This window comes from Ornithorhynchus anatinus, chromosome 20, assembly GCF_004115215.2.
Source record: "Ornithorhynchus anatinus isolate Pmale09 chromosome 20, mOrnAna1.pri.v4, whole genome shotgun sequence".
NCBI classification, from domain to species: Eukaryota; Metazoa; Chordata; class Mammalia; order Monotremata; family Ornithorhynchidae; genus Ornithorhynchus; species Ornithorhynchus anatinus.
Genome location: NC_041747.1, coordinates 18,824,654 through 18,840,572, shown reverse-complemented (window position 1 = coordinate 18,840,572; position 15,919 = coordinate 18,824,654). Strand labels below are relative to the sequence as shown.

General features: G+C 48.6%; 1 protein-coding gene across 1 annotated transcript in view; it reads right to left on the bottom strand.

Annotated features, from left to right (window-relative positions):
• The window catches only part of EXPH5 (exophilin 5), a 50,371-nt gene that overhangs the window by 21,818 nt on the left and 12,634 nt on the right, over positions 1–15,919 (bottom strand). The window contains exons 2-3 of the mRNA XM_029048163.2: positions 1,481–1,638; positions 530–692 (exon numbers count right to left, since the gene is read on the bottom strand). Coding sequence (XP_028903996.1) covers positions 530–692; positions 1,481–1,638 — 321 coding nt within the window. The remainder of the gene's footprint in view (positions 1–529; positions 693–1,480; positions 1,639–15,919) is intronic.

Here is a 15,919-nt window from a genome sequence, read left to right as displayed (position 1 = left end):
TCGATATACAATTTAAACATATATAAATATAATTTGCAGCATATAATTTATAACACATAATAAAGATATTAACTTGTATCTACCCCAGTGCTTAGTACAGTACCTGGCACATAGTAAGGATTTAACAGATTTTCCTCTGGGCGATGAATTTATTATGGGCCGGGAGCGTGTCCGCTAATTCTGTTGTATTCTACTCTCCCAAGCGCTTAGGACAGTGCTCTGCACAGAATAAAATCTCGATAAATACCAATGACTGATTGAATGATTGATCTTAGAGATGAGAAACGACTGCTGGGGAGAGTTTCCTGCTATTTGGTGTCTATGTTAACCGTATCTTTCCCCAAATCGCCCCAAGCCTACGGTTCCGTGCAGCGTGAACCGTGCATCGCACGCAAAAAAAGGTTTTCCCTGAACTAGAAGAATAAGTAGGCTAGTCCAGCTCTGGTTTTTAATGTTCTCGTAAGTCTAAATATACCCCCGGGAGATGTGATAGCTCGAGGGATAATGCCAGGATCTGTGTTTAGCTTACCCTGGCTGTGGCAGCTGGGAAGGCTTCAAACTCTCTTTCCCCGACTTCCGGAAGGAAAAGAACGAAGCAAAAGGAGAATGGAAGCCCAGGATGGAAGGAGTGGAGGTGGCGTGACTTTCAGCCGGCGGATGATTTGATCGTGACGTCGGTAATTCCACAGGGTCTAAAAGAAGATGGAACCAGTACAGAGTGTTAGAAAAATCTTTCAGCTTTAAATAGGCTAGACTTGGTCATCCCTCGATGACCAAACTGACACTCTCGACACCACCCGCTCTACTGAAGTCAACTCAATCACTCCCCTATCCCTTCGGCGACCTTGTACCGCTAATCCGCAGCCCGGATCGCCTCCACGGTCTGCATCCTTGGCTCCCGTGCCCAAGCCAGAGAGCACTGCCGGAGGAAATCTAGATATCGGGCCGACCTCGTCCACCCCAACTTCATCCTCGCGTGCTTTAGCTCTGCCTTCTCCTCTGCTCGGCAAAAATATTCCTCCGTCTTTATCGACAACCATTCCCATTGCCAAGTGTCTGCCGTGTGACCTGGGGCAAGTCGCTTGACTTCTCTGTGCCTCAGTTCCCTCATCTGGAAAATGGGGATTACGACTGTGAGCCCCGTGTGGGACGGGGTCTGCCTCCGACCCGATTTGCTGGTATTCACCCCAGTGTTTAGTACATAGCCTGGTGCATAGAAAGCACTTAACGAGTACCATTTTTATTATGATGATGACTATTATGGGGCTTGCAGTGTAAGAAGAAGAGAGAATAGAGACTGTATCTCCAGATGAGGAAATTTTGGCACAGGGAAGGTAAGTGACTCGCCCAGGGTCATACACTGCAGGGAAGTGGCAGAGCCGGGATTAGAACCTGGGTCTCCTGACTCCCAGGCCGGTGGTCTTTCCCCTAAGCAGCTCTGCAACATATGAAGGCGGTGAAAATACCCACTGTACCTCACCATTTTTCATCATCTTCCTCAGTCGGTATGTTAGCGGAGGTTTTAACATGCTGTTGACATCAGTGCATTCGCGGAATTTCTTCCTCTGAATTTCTTCAAACCATTCACCAGTCACTCCTTGTAGCCATCGGATATCTCTCTTGGTCTTTTGGAGTTTGCTAAAACCAAATGAGAATGTATCTGTATCGTTTGGCGGTTTTCTCTTAATGCCTTTCGCTTCTAGACCTGTTGTCCTTGGCAAATTCCCGAGGGATAAACTTGACTTATAGTTAAGAATCAGTGCCTCATTTAATAATAAGAAAAATAATACTACTAATAATGGTGGTATTTGTTAAGCGCCAAGCACTATCCTAAGCTCTGGAGTAGATACAAGTTAATCAGGTCGGACAAAGTCCCCGTCCCACATGGGGGTCCCATTTTTAATCCCCATTTTACAGATTGGCTAGCGAGTGGCGGGCGATCTGCTACTAGTCAAAACTCCCCTGTGCTGGGCAGCAGCGGGATGGGAGAGGGTCGAGGGTGGAGACTCAAAACGACTGCGCGGAAGGAGGCAAACCACTTCCGGATCTGACCAGGAAAAATCTAGGGATACAGCCCCACAACGACTGCAGGTGGAGAGTGGGGCGTAACGGGAGAGAGATGTGTCTCGGGGTCGGAGATGACTCGACTGCATAAGACAAGACTCTAGACTGGAAGCTCCCTGTGGGAAAAGGCACTTGTCTATCAACTCTGTTGTTTTGTAATCTCCCAGGCGCTTAGGACAGTGCTCTGCACACTCTAAGGATCGAATAAATGCCATTGCTTGATTTGGCGGTTAGCTCGCACTCTTCCCGTAGCAACGAATCTGAGCAAAGTGGGTGAGAGACTGGGTTTAGGTTGCACAACTGAGGCTGGAGTTGGAAGAAGGGAGTTGGAGAAGCAGTGTGGCTTAGTGGATAGAGCCCGGACCTGGGGGTCAGAAGGATCTGGGCTCTAATCCCCGCTCCACCACTTTCTGCTGTGTGACCTTGGGCAAGTCACTTTGCTTCTCTGTGCCCCAGTTTCCTCATCTGCAAAATAGGGATTAAGACTGCGAGCCCGATGAGCGTCAGCCAAATTGTACTTTCCAAATAGTCATTCATTCGATAGTATTTATTGAGCGCTTACTATGTGCAGAGCGCTGTACTAAGCGCTTGGAATGTACAAATCGGTAACAGATAGAGACGGTCCCTGCCCTTTGATGGGCTCACGGTCTGATCGGGGGAGACGGACAGACGAGAACAATGGCAATGAATAGAGTCAAGGGGAAGAACATCTCATTAAAACAGTAGTAAATAAATAGAATCAGAATGAAATAAATAGAATCATTAAACAAAATAAATAGGGTGATGAAGATATATACAGTTGAGCGGACGTGTACAGTGCCGAGGGGATGGGACGGGAGCGGGGTGTACAGTGCTCTGCACACAGTATGCGCTCAATAAATACAACTGAATGAACGAATGAACCTGATTACCCTGTATCTATCTCAGCACTCAGTGCCTGGCACATAATAAGCACTTAAGTACCACTTAAAAAAAAAAAAAAGAGTATGGAATCACAGCTTTATACTTTCAACTTTGCCACTGACCTAAAGTCCCATCTCAATAAAAATCACCTTGCCAAAATTTGATTCTGAACACTAATATCTCCACCCAGACTTATTAAATCAAGTCTACTCCCTCCTTACCTTCTCCATCTCCTCCTCTTAAGCCCCACTAAACTAATAACATAAACCCGATTCGTTAGATGAAAGCATCTGCCTGCAGTAACCCCCCCTTGAGAATTTATCTCCAAATACAGATTCTTTTGAAAACCAGGATTTCTTCTCACTATTCACCTCCCCAACCAGAGAGGGTAGATCTAAGAGGCAGCATGATTTGGGGAAAGATCACAAGGTGTCTGGAAACTTGGCTTCTAATCCCAGCTCTACTCCTGGCTTGCTGTGTGACTTTAGGTAAATCACTTCCCCTCTCTGAGCTTGTTTCCTCAACCGTATCTGACACGATTAGGCTGCATCTACCCAAGCGCTTAGAACAAATGCCTGGCACAGTAAGTGCTTACAAATACCATTTTAAAAAAAAGTCCACCATTACACCTCACCCTCATATTGCTTGGGTAGCTTGTCTTTTTAGTCTGGGAAATAATAATAATGTTGGTATTTGTGAAGCGCTTACTATGTGCAGAGCACTGTTCTAAGCACTGGGGGAAATACAGGGTAATCAGGTTGACCCATGTGAGGCTCACAGTTAATTACCATTTTACAGATGAGGTAACTGAGGCACAGAGAAGTGAAGCAACTTGCCCACGGTCACACGGCTGACAAGTGGCAGAGCCGGGAGTCGAACCCATGACCTCCGACTCCGAATCCCAGGCTCATCTAGATTGTGAACTCGTTGTGGGCAGGGAATGTGTTAATCATTATATTCTACTCTTTCAATTGTTTACTACAGTGCTTTCCACACAGTAAGTGCTCAATAAATATGATTGAATGAATGAACGTATACTGAATACCGTCTTTTAAATGGGAGGGGGTTGCCAGACCAGGCGATAGTTGGGTTGTTTTTTTTTTATGATACTCCTAAAGCCAAGCTTATGTGCCAAGCACAGTTCTAAGCACCGGGATAGATTCAATCAATCAATCAATGGTATTTATTGAGCGCTTAGCATGTGCACAGAGCTGGTCTAAGCGCTAAAGAGAGTAAAACACAATAAATTAACAGACATGCTCCCTGCCCATAGCTAGTTTACAGTCTAGAAGGGGAGAACAAAGCCTCAGTAAATACAGATACCGATACTAACAATTAGAGAAGCAGCATGGCTTGTTGGAAAGGTAACAGGTTGTCCCACTCGGGCCTCACAGTCTTAATCCCCATTTTCCAGATGAGTAACTGAGGCACGAAGAAGTAAGTGGCTTGCCCAAGGTCGCACAGCAGACAAGTGGCGGAGCCGGGATTAGAACCCACGTCCTCCCACTCCCGAGCCCGACTTCTTGCCACTAAATTTGCTCTCCTGTAGACCGTACAAATTGGTTTTGAAAGCCTATTCCGCAAACCGCATGGAATACGCAGGGCGAAATTCCTCATCTGAGGAGTGATTTCAAACGAATAACTCCAAGTAGAAGTCGAGGTCATCGGCATAAACTTCTAGTGCCTTTCTTGAAGGCAATCACCCTAACTCTCAAGCCCGGCCGTAGCTCGAGAGCCGGAAAGAACGATCGACAAATGTTTACCTGAGGGAAATAATCGCCGTCAGGCATACAGAGTGTCTAAGAAATTCCCGGCAGAGGTTGGGAGGCATCATAGCTATTGCTGCTCGTGGAGGAGGAAAAGGTTGGGAGGAAACTAGCCCGGGTGCTTCTTCGCGGAAGTTAGGCCCCAGCTGGGCCTGCAGCATCGCCTAATTACAGAGTAAGTGTTGATCCTGCAATCACCTGACCAATTTGCATCACGCTGTAAAACCTTTGCTAAATTTAGCCCCACAAGAGCATCAAAGGAGTTTTTCTGCAGAATCCCACTCATTCCCCAGGTTTCTAAATGCTACAGCCATGACTCGATGCCAAACTATTTCATTAAAAAGCAACATATGTAGGCGATGATCTGGATTTCATCGAGGCATTTGGCAGACAAGCAAATTCACCAAAGAAACACCCCCCTAGTTCAGGTTACCATTATGATTATTGCTATTATCATTATTTAGCGTACCTGTTAAGCACTTATAGCGTCAAGCACTGTTCTAAGGGCTGGGATAGATACAAACGAATCGGGTCGGGGACAGTCCCCGTCCCACGTGAGGCTCACGGTCTAAATGAGGAAAAGAACAGGCACTGAATCCCCATTGTGTGGATGAGATAACTGAGGCCCAGAGAAGTTATGTGACTGGACCAAGCAGGCTAGTGGGTGGAGCGGGGATTAGAACTCAGGTCTTCTGACTCCCAGTTCTATGGTCTTTCCAGTAGGCCAAGCTGCTCCTCTTATATGGTTTTTGCGGGTCACTCCCCCTTTTCGGTGCTTAGCTCGGAAAAACCAACCCCTCCCTCCTACCCCCGGAGATCCCACCCGATACCCCTTCCGCCGGTGTCTGCCTTTCTTTCAGTCTATCTCTAAAGCATTTCCCGCCTCTTTCCTGCTACTCTCTCCTCCGAGATATCAAGACCACAGCCTACGGCTACAACATCACTATCTTCTCCCTGGTGAGAGCGACACCCTAATCCCCATACCACGTTTCCCTACTTCTCTCTTTCCACCACCCACCCCGCACGCTCCGCTCCTCCGCCGCCCACCTCCTCGCCGTCCCCCGGTCTCGCCCGTCCCGCCGTCGACCCCCGGGCCGCGTCCTCCCGCGGTCCCGGAACGCCCTCCCTCCTCACCTCCGCCAGACCGATTCCCTTCCCCTCTTCGAAACCCTACTTAAAACTCACCTCCTCCGAGAGGCCTTCCCAGACTGAGCTCCCCTTCTCCCTCTACTCCCTCTGCCGCCCCCCCTTCACCTCTCCGCAGTTAAACCCTCTTTTCCCCCCATCTCTCTCCGCTCCTCCCCCTCTCCCTTCCCACCCCTCGGCACCGTACTCATCCGCTCGACTGTATATATTTTCGTCACCCTATTTATTTTGTTAATGAAATGTACATCGCCTCGATTCTATTTAGTCGCCATTGTTTCTACGAGACGTTCTTCCCCTCGACTCTATATATCGCCATCGTTCTCGTCCGTCCGTCTCCCCCGATGAGACCGTGACAGACTCTATCTGTTGCCGACTTGTTCATTCCAAGCGCTTAGTACGGTGCTCTGCACATAGTAAGCGCTCAATAAATACTATTGAATGAATGAATGAATGAACTTCAAAACCCTACTAAAATCACATCTCTTCCAAGAGGCCTTCCCCGCCTAAACCGTCATTTCTCCCGCTCTCCCTTCTGCACCGCCCTTGATTTTGGATGGGTACTCTTTATTCACCCCACCCTCAGCCTCACAGCGCCTACGTCCGCAGCTGAAATTTATTTTCATGACTGTTTCCCAGTGGAGCGCCGAACTAAGCGCTTGGGAGAGTACAGTAAAAAAATATAAGAGGCACATTCCCCGCCCACAGTGAGCTTACGGTCTAGAGGGGGAGACAGACATTAATATAATTAATATAAATAAATGACAGATAGGTACAGAAGTGATGTGGGGCTGAGAGAAGGGATAATAATAATGGTATCTGTTAAGCGCTTACTATGTGCCGAGCAGTGTTCTAAGCGCTGGGAGAGAGACAAGGTGATCAGGTTGTCCCTCGTGGGGCTCACAGTCTTAATCCCCATTTTACAGATGAGGTGACTGAGGCCCAGAGAAGTTAAGTGACTTGCCCAAAGTCACCCAGCTGACAAGCGGCGGAGCCGGGATTAGAACCCGTGACCCCTGACTCCCCAGCCCGGGCTCTTCCCAGTGAGCCACGCTCCTTCTCTAATGAAGGAGGCAAGTCAAGAAGAGGCAGAAGGGAGTGGGAGAAGAGGAAAGGAGGGTTTTCAGAGAGGAGATGTGCCCTCAGTAACTTCTTGTGGGCAGGGAACATAATTACCAGTTCTCTTACAGTGTACTCTCCCAAGTGCTCAGAACAGTGCTCTGCACACAGTGAGCATTCAATAGAGACAACTGATCGATGGATCGATCGACGTCACCTCCCTATTCCACTGTCTTGTCCTCCCACTCAGGACTTCATCCCTTTCTCCTCTTGCCGGCACTGGATGGAAGCTGGAATTTAGCTCCGGCCTAAGAGAAAACCTTAGACGGTGCTCCGTGGCAGCCGGGAATGGCGGGTGGAGTTGGCCCATGTGGAACTGGACCAGGGAGGGGTTGCCCCTCTCTGCCCCATCCCCACCCTTCCTCTAAAAATACTACTATTGATAATGGTGGAATTTAAGCACTTACTACGCACCAAGCACTGGGGTAAATACCACTAAATCAGACCCAGTTCTTGTCCCACGTGGGGCTCGAAGTCGAAGGGACGGGGAGAATAGGAATCCTAACCCCATTTTACTGACGAGGCGCAGAGAGAATAAATGACTTGTCCAGGCTCGCACGGCGGGATTAGAATTCGGGGCTCAGTCGCGTGCTCTTTCCAGTTTCCATCACCGGCTGCCACAGAGTGTCCTCTCCCACTTTACTTCCCCCCTGGGATGTGCGTCTGTATCTTCTTCAGTGGCCAGCGGCCTCCTCACTCGAGAGACCACCCGTCGGTTACCTTAACCCTACCAGCGGCCAGGGACTGCCAGCTTTCTGGGGAGGAACATTATTTTGAAAATTTCAGCACCGTCTCCTCATCCCTTCCAGGGTTTTCCACCCTAACCTGCCCGTCCAGGTTCAGTCTCGGCTGACTGTCCAAATAAATTATTCAATAGTCGGTAATCCCGTAAAAATGGCCTAATGAGATCACTAGGCAGAATCGTTCAAGATCAAAGCGTACTCCTCCTACGCTGGCACAGAGACGCTCTTTGGTTTTCTATTGCCCGGCAACCGCTGTGAACAAAGAGGTACAAGGAGCTCCAGCGAGACCAAACAATAGCCGGGAATCGGAGACAGGTGCACCAACGGTCACCGTGTTTAAGGTAGTAATGGAGGTTATTTCGCTCAGGCGCAGATATCAACTGGCAAGAGACACTCTCACCAGCTTAAATATCAAGGGCTCCTCTAGACTTCTAGCTCGGGTGGGAAAAGTGTCTGTTATATCGTTATTTGGACTCTCCCCACCGCTTAGTACAGAGTACGCACTCGATACATACGATCGATCCGTCGACTGATTCTTGGAACTGTAAGCAGAGCGAGGACTCAATCAATCGGTGGCGTTCATTCATTTAATCGTATTTATGGAGCGCTTACTGTGTGCAGAGGACTGTACTGAGCGCTTGGAAAGTACAGTAAAGCAATAAAGAGAGACAATCCCTGCTCACGACAGGCTTACAGTCTAGAGAGGAGTTTGCAGTCCAGAGCAGTCATTGAGCACTTAGCCTGTGCAGAGCACTGTACTAAACACTAGGGAAGCTACAATATAGTAGCTTCTTGCCTACAAGGAGCTTGCAGTCTAATGGAAATTTAAGCAGGGCACGGACTCAACAGTCCCTTTTGCCCTCTTAATAATAACAATGGTATTTGTTCAGCGTTTACTCTGTACCAAGGACTGTTCTAAGCGCCGGGGTAGATACAGCATAGGTTGTCCCACATGGGGCTCACGATCTTAATCCCCATTTTACAGATGAGGCGACTGAGGCCCAGAGAAGTGAAGCGCCCAAGGTCACCCGGCAGACGTGGCGGAGCCGGGATTAGAAGCCATGACCTTCTGACTCCCGGGCCCGGACTCTGTCCACTACGCCATGCCGAAAGGTGATGGATTCAAATGCAGACGTCTTGACCCCATTTAGTGAAGAAGAGAGTTTATATCTAGGGGGTAGGAAGAGGAAGAAGGAGCAAAGAAGAAAAGGGCAGAAGGGAGGGCCTCTGCTTTTGTCCCCCGAGTGAAAGGTTGTTGACTCAGTAGCTGCTAGAACAGCCGGGCAACCGACGTCTGCCCCCCTCTCCCGAAGGACTGTTACCGGAGAGCTTCTGCCCGTGACATCAAGGGAGTTTTGTTTCCCGAGTGAGCCAACACCCAAGATCCGGGAGGAGAGGAGTTAATCGAAACAAACAGGTGCCTTTTGAAGGACAAGATCCGCTGGGGAGCAGATGGAGTTGGACGCGGACCGTCATTCACCGCGAAGAACGGCAGGGCCAACTCTCAAACGAAGCCAGGAAATGTTTCTGAAACTCACTGTGCTGACCCGTGGGGTTCCGAAGCAAAGACAGTCATTCATTCAAGCGCATTTATTGAGCACTAACCGTATTCAGAGCACTGTCCTAAGCGCTGGGAATAAAGAGAGCAGTAAAGAGAGACAGTCCCTGCCCATTACCAGGCTTACAGTCCAGAGGCGGGGAGAGACTGACATCAGAACAAATAAACAGGCTTCAATATACATAAGTAGGATTATAGATAGAGTCATATAGGCATAAGTGCTGTGGGGCGTGGGGGAAAGAGGAAAGGGAGCGAGTCGAGGTGATGCGGAAGGGAGGGGGAGCTGAGGAAAAGGGGCAGGAAAAGATAATGAGCACTAAAGAGTTTTTCCCTCTCTTTTCAGGGGATTCTTTGTCGTATACGGTGTAGACTTTTAATGGAAGAAAAAAGTACCCCAGCTAAGATACAGGCCTCTCTTCACCCCTAACTTTCTCAGATTTGAGGACTTGTAGCTCTTTGACTTACATGGTGTAGACTTTTAATGGAAGAAAAAAGTACCCCAGCCAAGATACAGGCCTCTCTTCACCCCTAACTTTCTCAGATTTGAGGACTTGTAGCTCTCTGACTTACATGGTGTAGACTTTTAATGGAAGAAAAAAGTACCCCAGCCAAGATACAGGCCTCTCTTCACCCCTAACTTTCTCAGATTTGAGGACTTGTAGCCCACCAGCCCGATCCACACAAATCTCCCGGGGAAGCGTAAAACCAAGTCTGCTGAACTGGGGAGTTTCACCTGAGCTGTAAAGCGAGACTTCTTTATCTCTGCCTGCTTTTGGTCGGGAATATTCCAGGTTTACTATGCTTGGATAATCGGTAATGGTAGGCAATCTTACAAATCTCAGGTTTTTCCCTCTGCGGCTTCTTTCCGAAGATGATCTATATCCTGAAGTCTAACCGGATTCCCTGTTCGACAAGTTCTACGGTGTTGGGTAACAATCCAGGACAATAAACAAGTACATCGCGCCTCGATTTTTATTTGTATGCATACTTGACATTTTTCCCATCTCTAGGGCGTTTATGGCTAATGCTACTAATCTGCTCTCTGAAATGTGCAGTGTTTTTCCTCCCGCCCCGCCTCGACACTGTAAACTCGTTGTGGGCAGGCAACGTGTCTGCCAACTCTGTTGCAGTGTATTCTCCCAAGTGCTTAGTACAGTGCTCTGCACACGGTAAGCGCTCAATAACTGCCTTTCACGGGCAGGTTGATGATGACATTTTTGAGCTGGGGGAAGAAAACTGGGGAAATAAGATAGAGAAAATTGGTGTTTCGGCAGAAGCTGGAAGCCATCTGGCCTCTCCCTCTGTGTCCAGTCCATTCGATCGTATCATTTTTGCTTTCACGGAGGTCCACGGTAATGGATAGAGCACGGGCCTTGGAGGCAGGAGGACCTGGGTTCTAATCCCTGCTCGGTCACTTGTCTGCCGTGTGACCTCGGGCAAGTTCCTTCACTGCTCTGTGCCTTGGTCCCCTCATTGGTAAAATGGGGATCAAGACTGTGAGCCTTATGAGAGACAGCGACTGTGTCCAACTCAATTATCTTGTATCTACCCCAGCCCTGAGTATAGTGCCCGGCACACAGTAGACACTTAACAAATATCACAGTTATTATTATTATTATTTCTATTATTATGAAAGACTGGGAGAGAATCCTGAGATGATGCTTCCGTGAAGTCCTGAGTCCACCCTTCACAGATAAAGTCCTATAAAGACAAAACAATCTATCACTCTGCAAACCTATGGCCTTCATAATAATAATAATAACGATGGTATTTGTTAAGGGCTTATTATGTGCCAAGCACCGTTCTAAGCACTGGGGTAGATACAAGGTAATCAGGTTGTCCCACGTGGGGCTCACAGTCTTAATCCCCATTTGACAGATGAGGTAACTGAGACACAGAGAAGTGAAGCGACTTGCCCAAAGTCACACAGCTGACGGTGGCGGAGCCGGGATTAGAACCCCCGACTTCTGACTCCCAAGCCCGGACTTCTGACTCCACAAAACCACGCTGCTTCGTCTTCCGTTGCAGGGAAGTCACTGCCCCATTTGGAGTCCTGAAGAAAGGAAAGGGACCCGTTGGCGTAGTTGTGGAAATTTTCAAGAAGGGGAAGCCTCTCCTCTTCAAGATGGGGAGCGTTACTGAAATGCCTCAGGAAGTCCAAGCCGACGGGCCCCATCACCATCTTCAGAAGGTCAGACGTGATAATGTTCTGTCTGATTCATCCCCCTTGCATCACCAGGGAAGCTTCGATATATATATATTTTTTAGGCAGATCCCCTCAAGCACACAACCAGGAACCAGAAGTCAATTTTAGACTACGTCTCCTGCTCCCGGAGACACCGATCGGTCCGAAGACCGTCTCGTAAAAAGCCCTTGCGATAGCAGCTGGGGGACCGAGCCGATCCTCTCAAAACTCTTGGGAAAACCTGCCAGGAATTCAGAACGGCTTTGAGCCCCAACTGAAGCCGCGTCCCGAGGGCTGGATGATGGCAGCCTAGGCATCGCATCCCCAGAGCCGCAGCCTCACCACTGTTAGCAACGTGTCTGTTTCCCCCTCTAGACTCTACGCTCGTTGCAGGCAGGTGTATATTGTTGTCCTCTCCCAAGCGCTTAGTACGGTGCTCTGTACACGGTAAGCGCTCAATAAATACAACTGAACGAATGAGTGAACGAATGTCCCTCTGAGAGTTGAAATCACTCTGCTCTTCCCCTTCGGGAGCACAGAACTGCCTCAATATGCACCGTCCAAGTACCTGTCCTTGGATTTTACTTCGCCGGCAGAAACCTCACGAAACATTCAAAGCTTTGTTAATTAGGATTTACTCGGACTAACCGCACTCTCTCTCTCTCACCCACCTACTTACACGCTCTCTTCTACTCCCTACCTACCTCTGGATCCACTTTCTCCCCCAACCAGCTCATTTTCCACTCTCACCTGTGTTCCTATTCGCTTCAGAGTCTCTGCTGAATCGTCTCTACCACGTCTCTATTTTTTGCTATCTCTCTATCTCCCTCTCTTTCTCTGAGTCTCTGCGGCCTTTACGTCTCTGTATGTTATTTGGGCCCGGGACTGCGTATGAACCCACGGTCTTCCCTTTCGGCTCATCTGTTCATTCGTTCGTTGTCGTATTTATTAAGCGCTTGCAGGGTGCAGAACACTGTACTAAGCGCTTGGGAAAGTCTGCTAAGCATGCACAGAGCGGCAGTCAGCGGTTCTCTTCCGCGTTATAATATATTACTACTAGACTGGTTTATGACTAAGTGGCTCGCTTCATCCCATTTGAAAATCTTGGACTCTATTAGCTTTTATTAGCTGTAAGTTTACAGTTTGCATATATTTGGAGTCAACGTTTCATTCTAAGCATGGGGACAAACGGGATCAAGGTGAAGGGGCTGAGGAGGAAGTGACATTTCCTAGTGGGTAGAGCACGGGCCCGGGAGTCCGAAGGACCTGGGTTCTAATCCCGGCTCCTCTGCTTGCCTGCTGTGTCACCTTGGGCAAGTCACTTCACTCTTCTGTGCCTCGGTTACCTCATCTGCAAAATGGGGATTGAGGCTGTGAGCCCCATGTGGGACAGCGACCGTGTCCAACCCGATTAGCTTGTATCCACCCTGGGGCTTAGAACAGCGTCTGGCACGTAGTAAGCACTTAGCGAATACCATTAAATTTAAAAAAAGAGAGAGAGGAGGAGGAAAGGGAGAAACAGAGAAGAGAGAAGAAAAGGGGAGAAAGTGAAAGAGGGTAAGGGGAGAAAAGGACAGGAAAGAGAAGGGAAAGAGGAGGAGGGAAAAAGGGGAAGGAGGATGAGAAGGGAAGAGAAAGAGGGGGAGGGAGAGGAAGGAAAGGGAGCTTATTCTTGCTACAATACCTCCTTCTCCTTTCTGGCTTCCACTTTCTCCCAGGGTTTCGGAGCTGGGTGTGAGAGATTGCTCTGGCTCCCGGCCCCAAAGCCTGGTGAGGAGGAGTCGGTCCGCCCAACTCACCTAACCCTATCCGCAGCCAGGGGAAGGGAGGCCCAGAGCCCCTCGGGACGGTAGCCTCGTGCGGCTTCTCAGCTCGGGACCGCTGGCCGCCGCTGCAGCCCGAGCAACCTTGCTCCCTGCCGTCGCCGTGACCGTCCGACAAGCAGTTCGACTCGGCCGTGCTGTACGGTTAACGCCAGGCACTCGGCCTCCTGCCCCCACTGATTTCCCCAGGTTGCCAGGGCAGACTGGGGCTGGGTGGGTATCGGGTAGGGGGGAATGGGGAGGAAGGGATATGGCGTGGGCACCCAGATATCCTCCTCATGGGGCCCCGTGGCCAGGAGTCAGAGAAACCACTGGTACCGGTTGGTAGCCATGGCGATGACATCCTTCTCCTCCTCCAGCCAGATGGCAAGAGGTGGAGCTGCCATCTTGGCACCACCTCTTAGTCCCTTTGTAGATCCAAAGGGCGGGGAGAAGATGGCTCCCCTCTAGACTGTGAGCTCGCGGTGGGCAGGGAATGTGTCTGCTTGTTGTCACAGCGTGCTCTCCCTGAGGCTTCCGCACACAGGAAGAGCTCGAAAAAGACGAGCGAGTGCCTGACTACCGCCGGTTGCCAACACTGCCGTAAGGGTTGTGAGGGTGAAGCTAATGGTTTCATTCTCTCAGTGCCGACCCAATGGGGTGGCGAACTTCCTTGCCCCCAGGGAATGGGCAACTCTGGTTGGAGTTATCGGTATCTTCGTCCAACCGTATTCCTCAAAAATCATTCTTTTGATTCTAAAATAAATTGCCCCCGGGCTGCAATAAAACGGTAGTTTTTGCTCCCAGAATGCACCGTTTAATAATAATTATGGCACTACTATGTGCCAGGCACGATACTAAGCAAGTCGGGTCGGACCCAATCTCTGTCCCCCATGAGGTTCACGGTCTCAATCCCCATTTTCCAGATGAGGTAACTGAAGCCCAGAAAAGCGAAGTGACTCGCCCAAGGTCACAGCAGACAAGTGGCAGAGCCAGGATTAGAATCCATGACCTTCCGACTCCCAGGCCCGTGCTCTATCCACTCCGCCATGCTGCTTCTCTTTAGTTACTTTATATGTGTACACTGATGAGATGTGTTTAAAAGAAAAAAAAGATTTATCTTTAGGATTTAATTTTCGGTCACGTTTCTTCATTTGCTATCGCATTTGTTTTCAGATTCTAGCACATTCTCTCTCCCTTAGATCGGTCCCAACAACAAACAAAATCAGGATAGGGTTCTTACCCTTCGTGCTTTCAACAGTCAAGCTGTTACCATTCCAAACTTTCTAAAGTCTTCAAAGAAAAAGAGCAAGTGATGATTAGCGTATATTACCCACATGATACCTAACCCTGTTATTATTCCTCCCTAATTATGTCATGTGAACTGATATCCTGAGATTATGTCGGAAACTAAGCCTGCTTTTGAAAATCTTAATGTAGCAAAAATCTATATGTAAATCACATTCATTTGGACTACATGAATTACATTCATTCTGTGAGTAGCAAAGTCAGTTTTCAAAAGTGTAGTGAGATGAAATGCTAGAATTATTGAAGAAGTGTTACTTCCTCCTTTCTAGTATAAGGAATGGTTTGCAGCGTGGCGCAGTGGAAAGAACACGGGCTTTGGAGTCAGACGCCATGGGTTCGAATCCCCGCTCGGCCACTCGTCAGCTGTGTGACTTTGGGCAAGTCACTTCGCTTCTCGGTGCCTCAGTTCCCTCATCTGTAAAATGGGGATGAAGACTGTGAGCCCCACGTGGGACAACCTGATTCCCCTATGTCTACCCCAGCGCTTAGAACAGTGCTCGGCACATAGTAAGCGCTTAACAAATACCAACGTTATTATTATTATTAGGATAGCAATTCACTTGATCTCTATTTTCCCATCTACAAATTGGCAATGAGGCTGACCACTTACCCTAAAAGAGCAAACTATAAGGTTTGTAGAATAATCAATTGATCGATTGTATTTCCTGAGCGCTTACGAGGGAAGCAAGCGTGGCCCAGTGAAAAGAGCACGAGCCTGGAAGTCAGAGGATGTGGGTTCTAATCTCGGCTCCGCCGCCCGTCTGCTGTGTGACCTTGGGCAAGTCACTTCACTTCTCTGTGCCTCAGTTACCCATCTGTAAAGCGAGGATTAAGACCGTGAGCCCCATGTGGGCCAGGGTCTGTGTCCAACCTGATTACCTTGAATCTACCCCAGCGCTTAGAACAGTGCTTGGTATATAGTGAGTGCTTAACAAATACCACAATTATTATTATTATGATTACGCGCAGAGCAATACACTAAACACTCGGGAGAGAACAGAGTTAGCAGACGTGTTCCGGCCCGTAAGGATCTTACAGTCTAGAGGGAGAATAAGATGCTCTGAAACATTGAAATTAAGCCGTTCTGTTTGAGGGTCCGAATTATGTTTCGGTAGTCATGTGAATAGCCACGTTACAGAACTTATGCATATTTCAACAATTTATTTATATGAATGTTTCCTTTCTCCTCTATTCTGTAAACTCCTTATAAGCAGGGAATATGGATACAAACTCTTCATATGCTTCAGAATAGTGCTCTGCACCCAGTAAGCACTCGATAAATACCAGTCATTGATTGATGTGAGACCTAATTTTTGAAAAATGCTCCA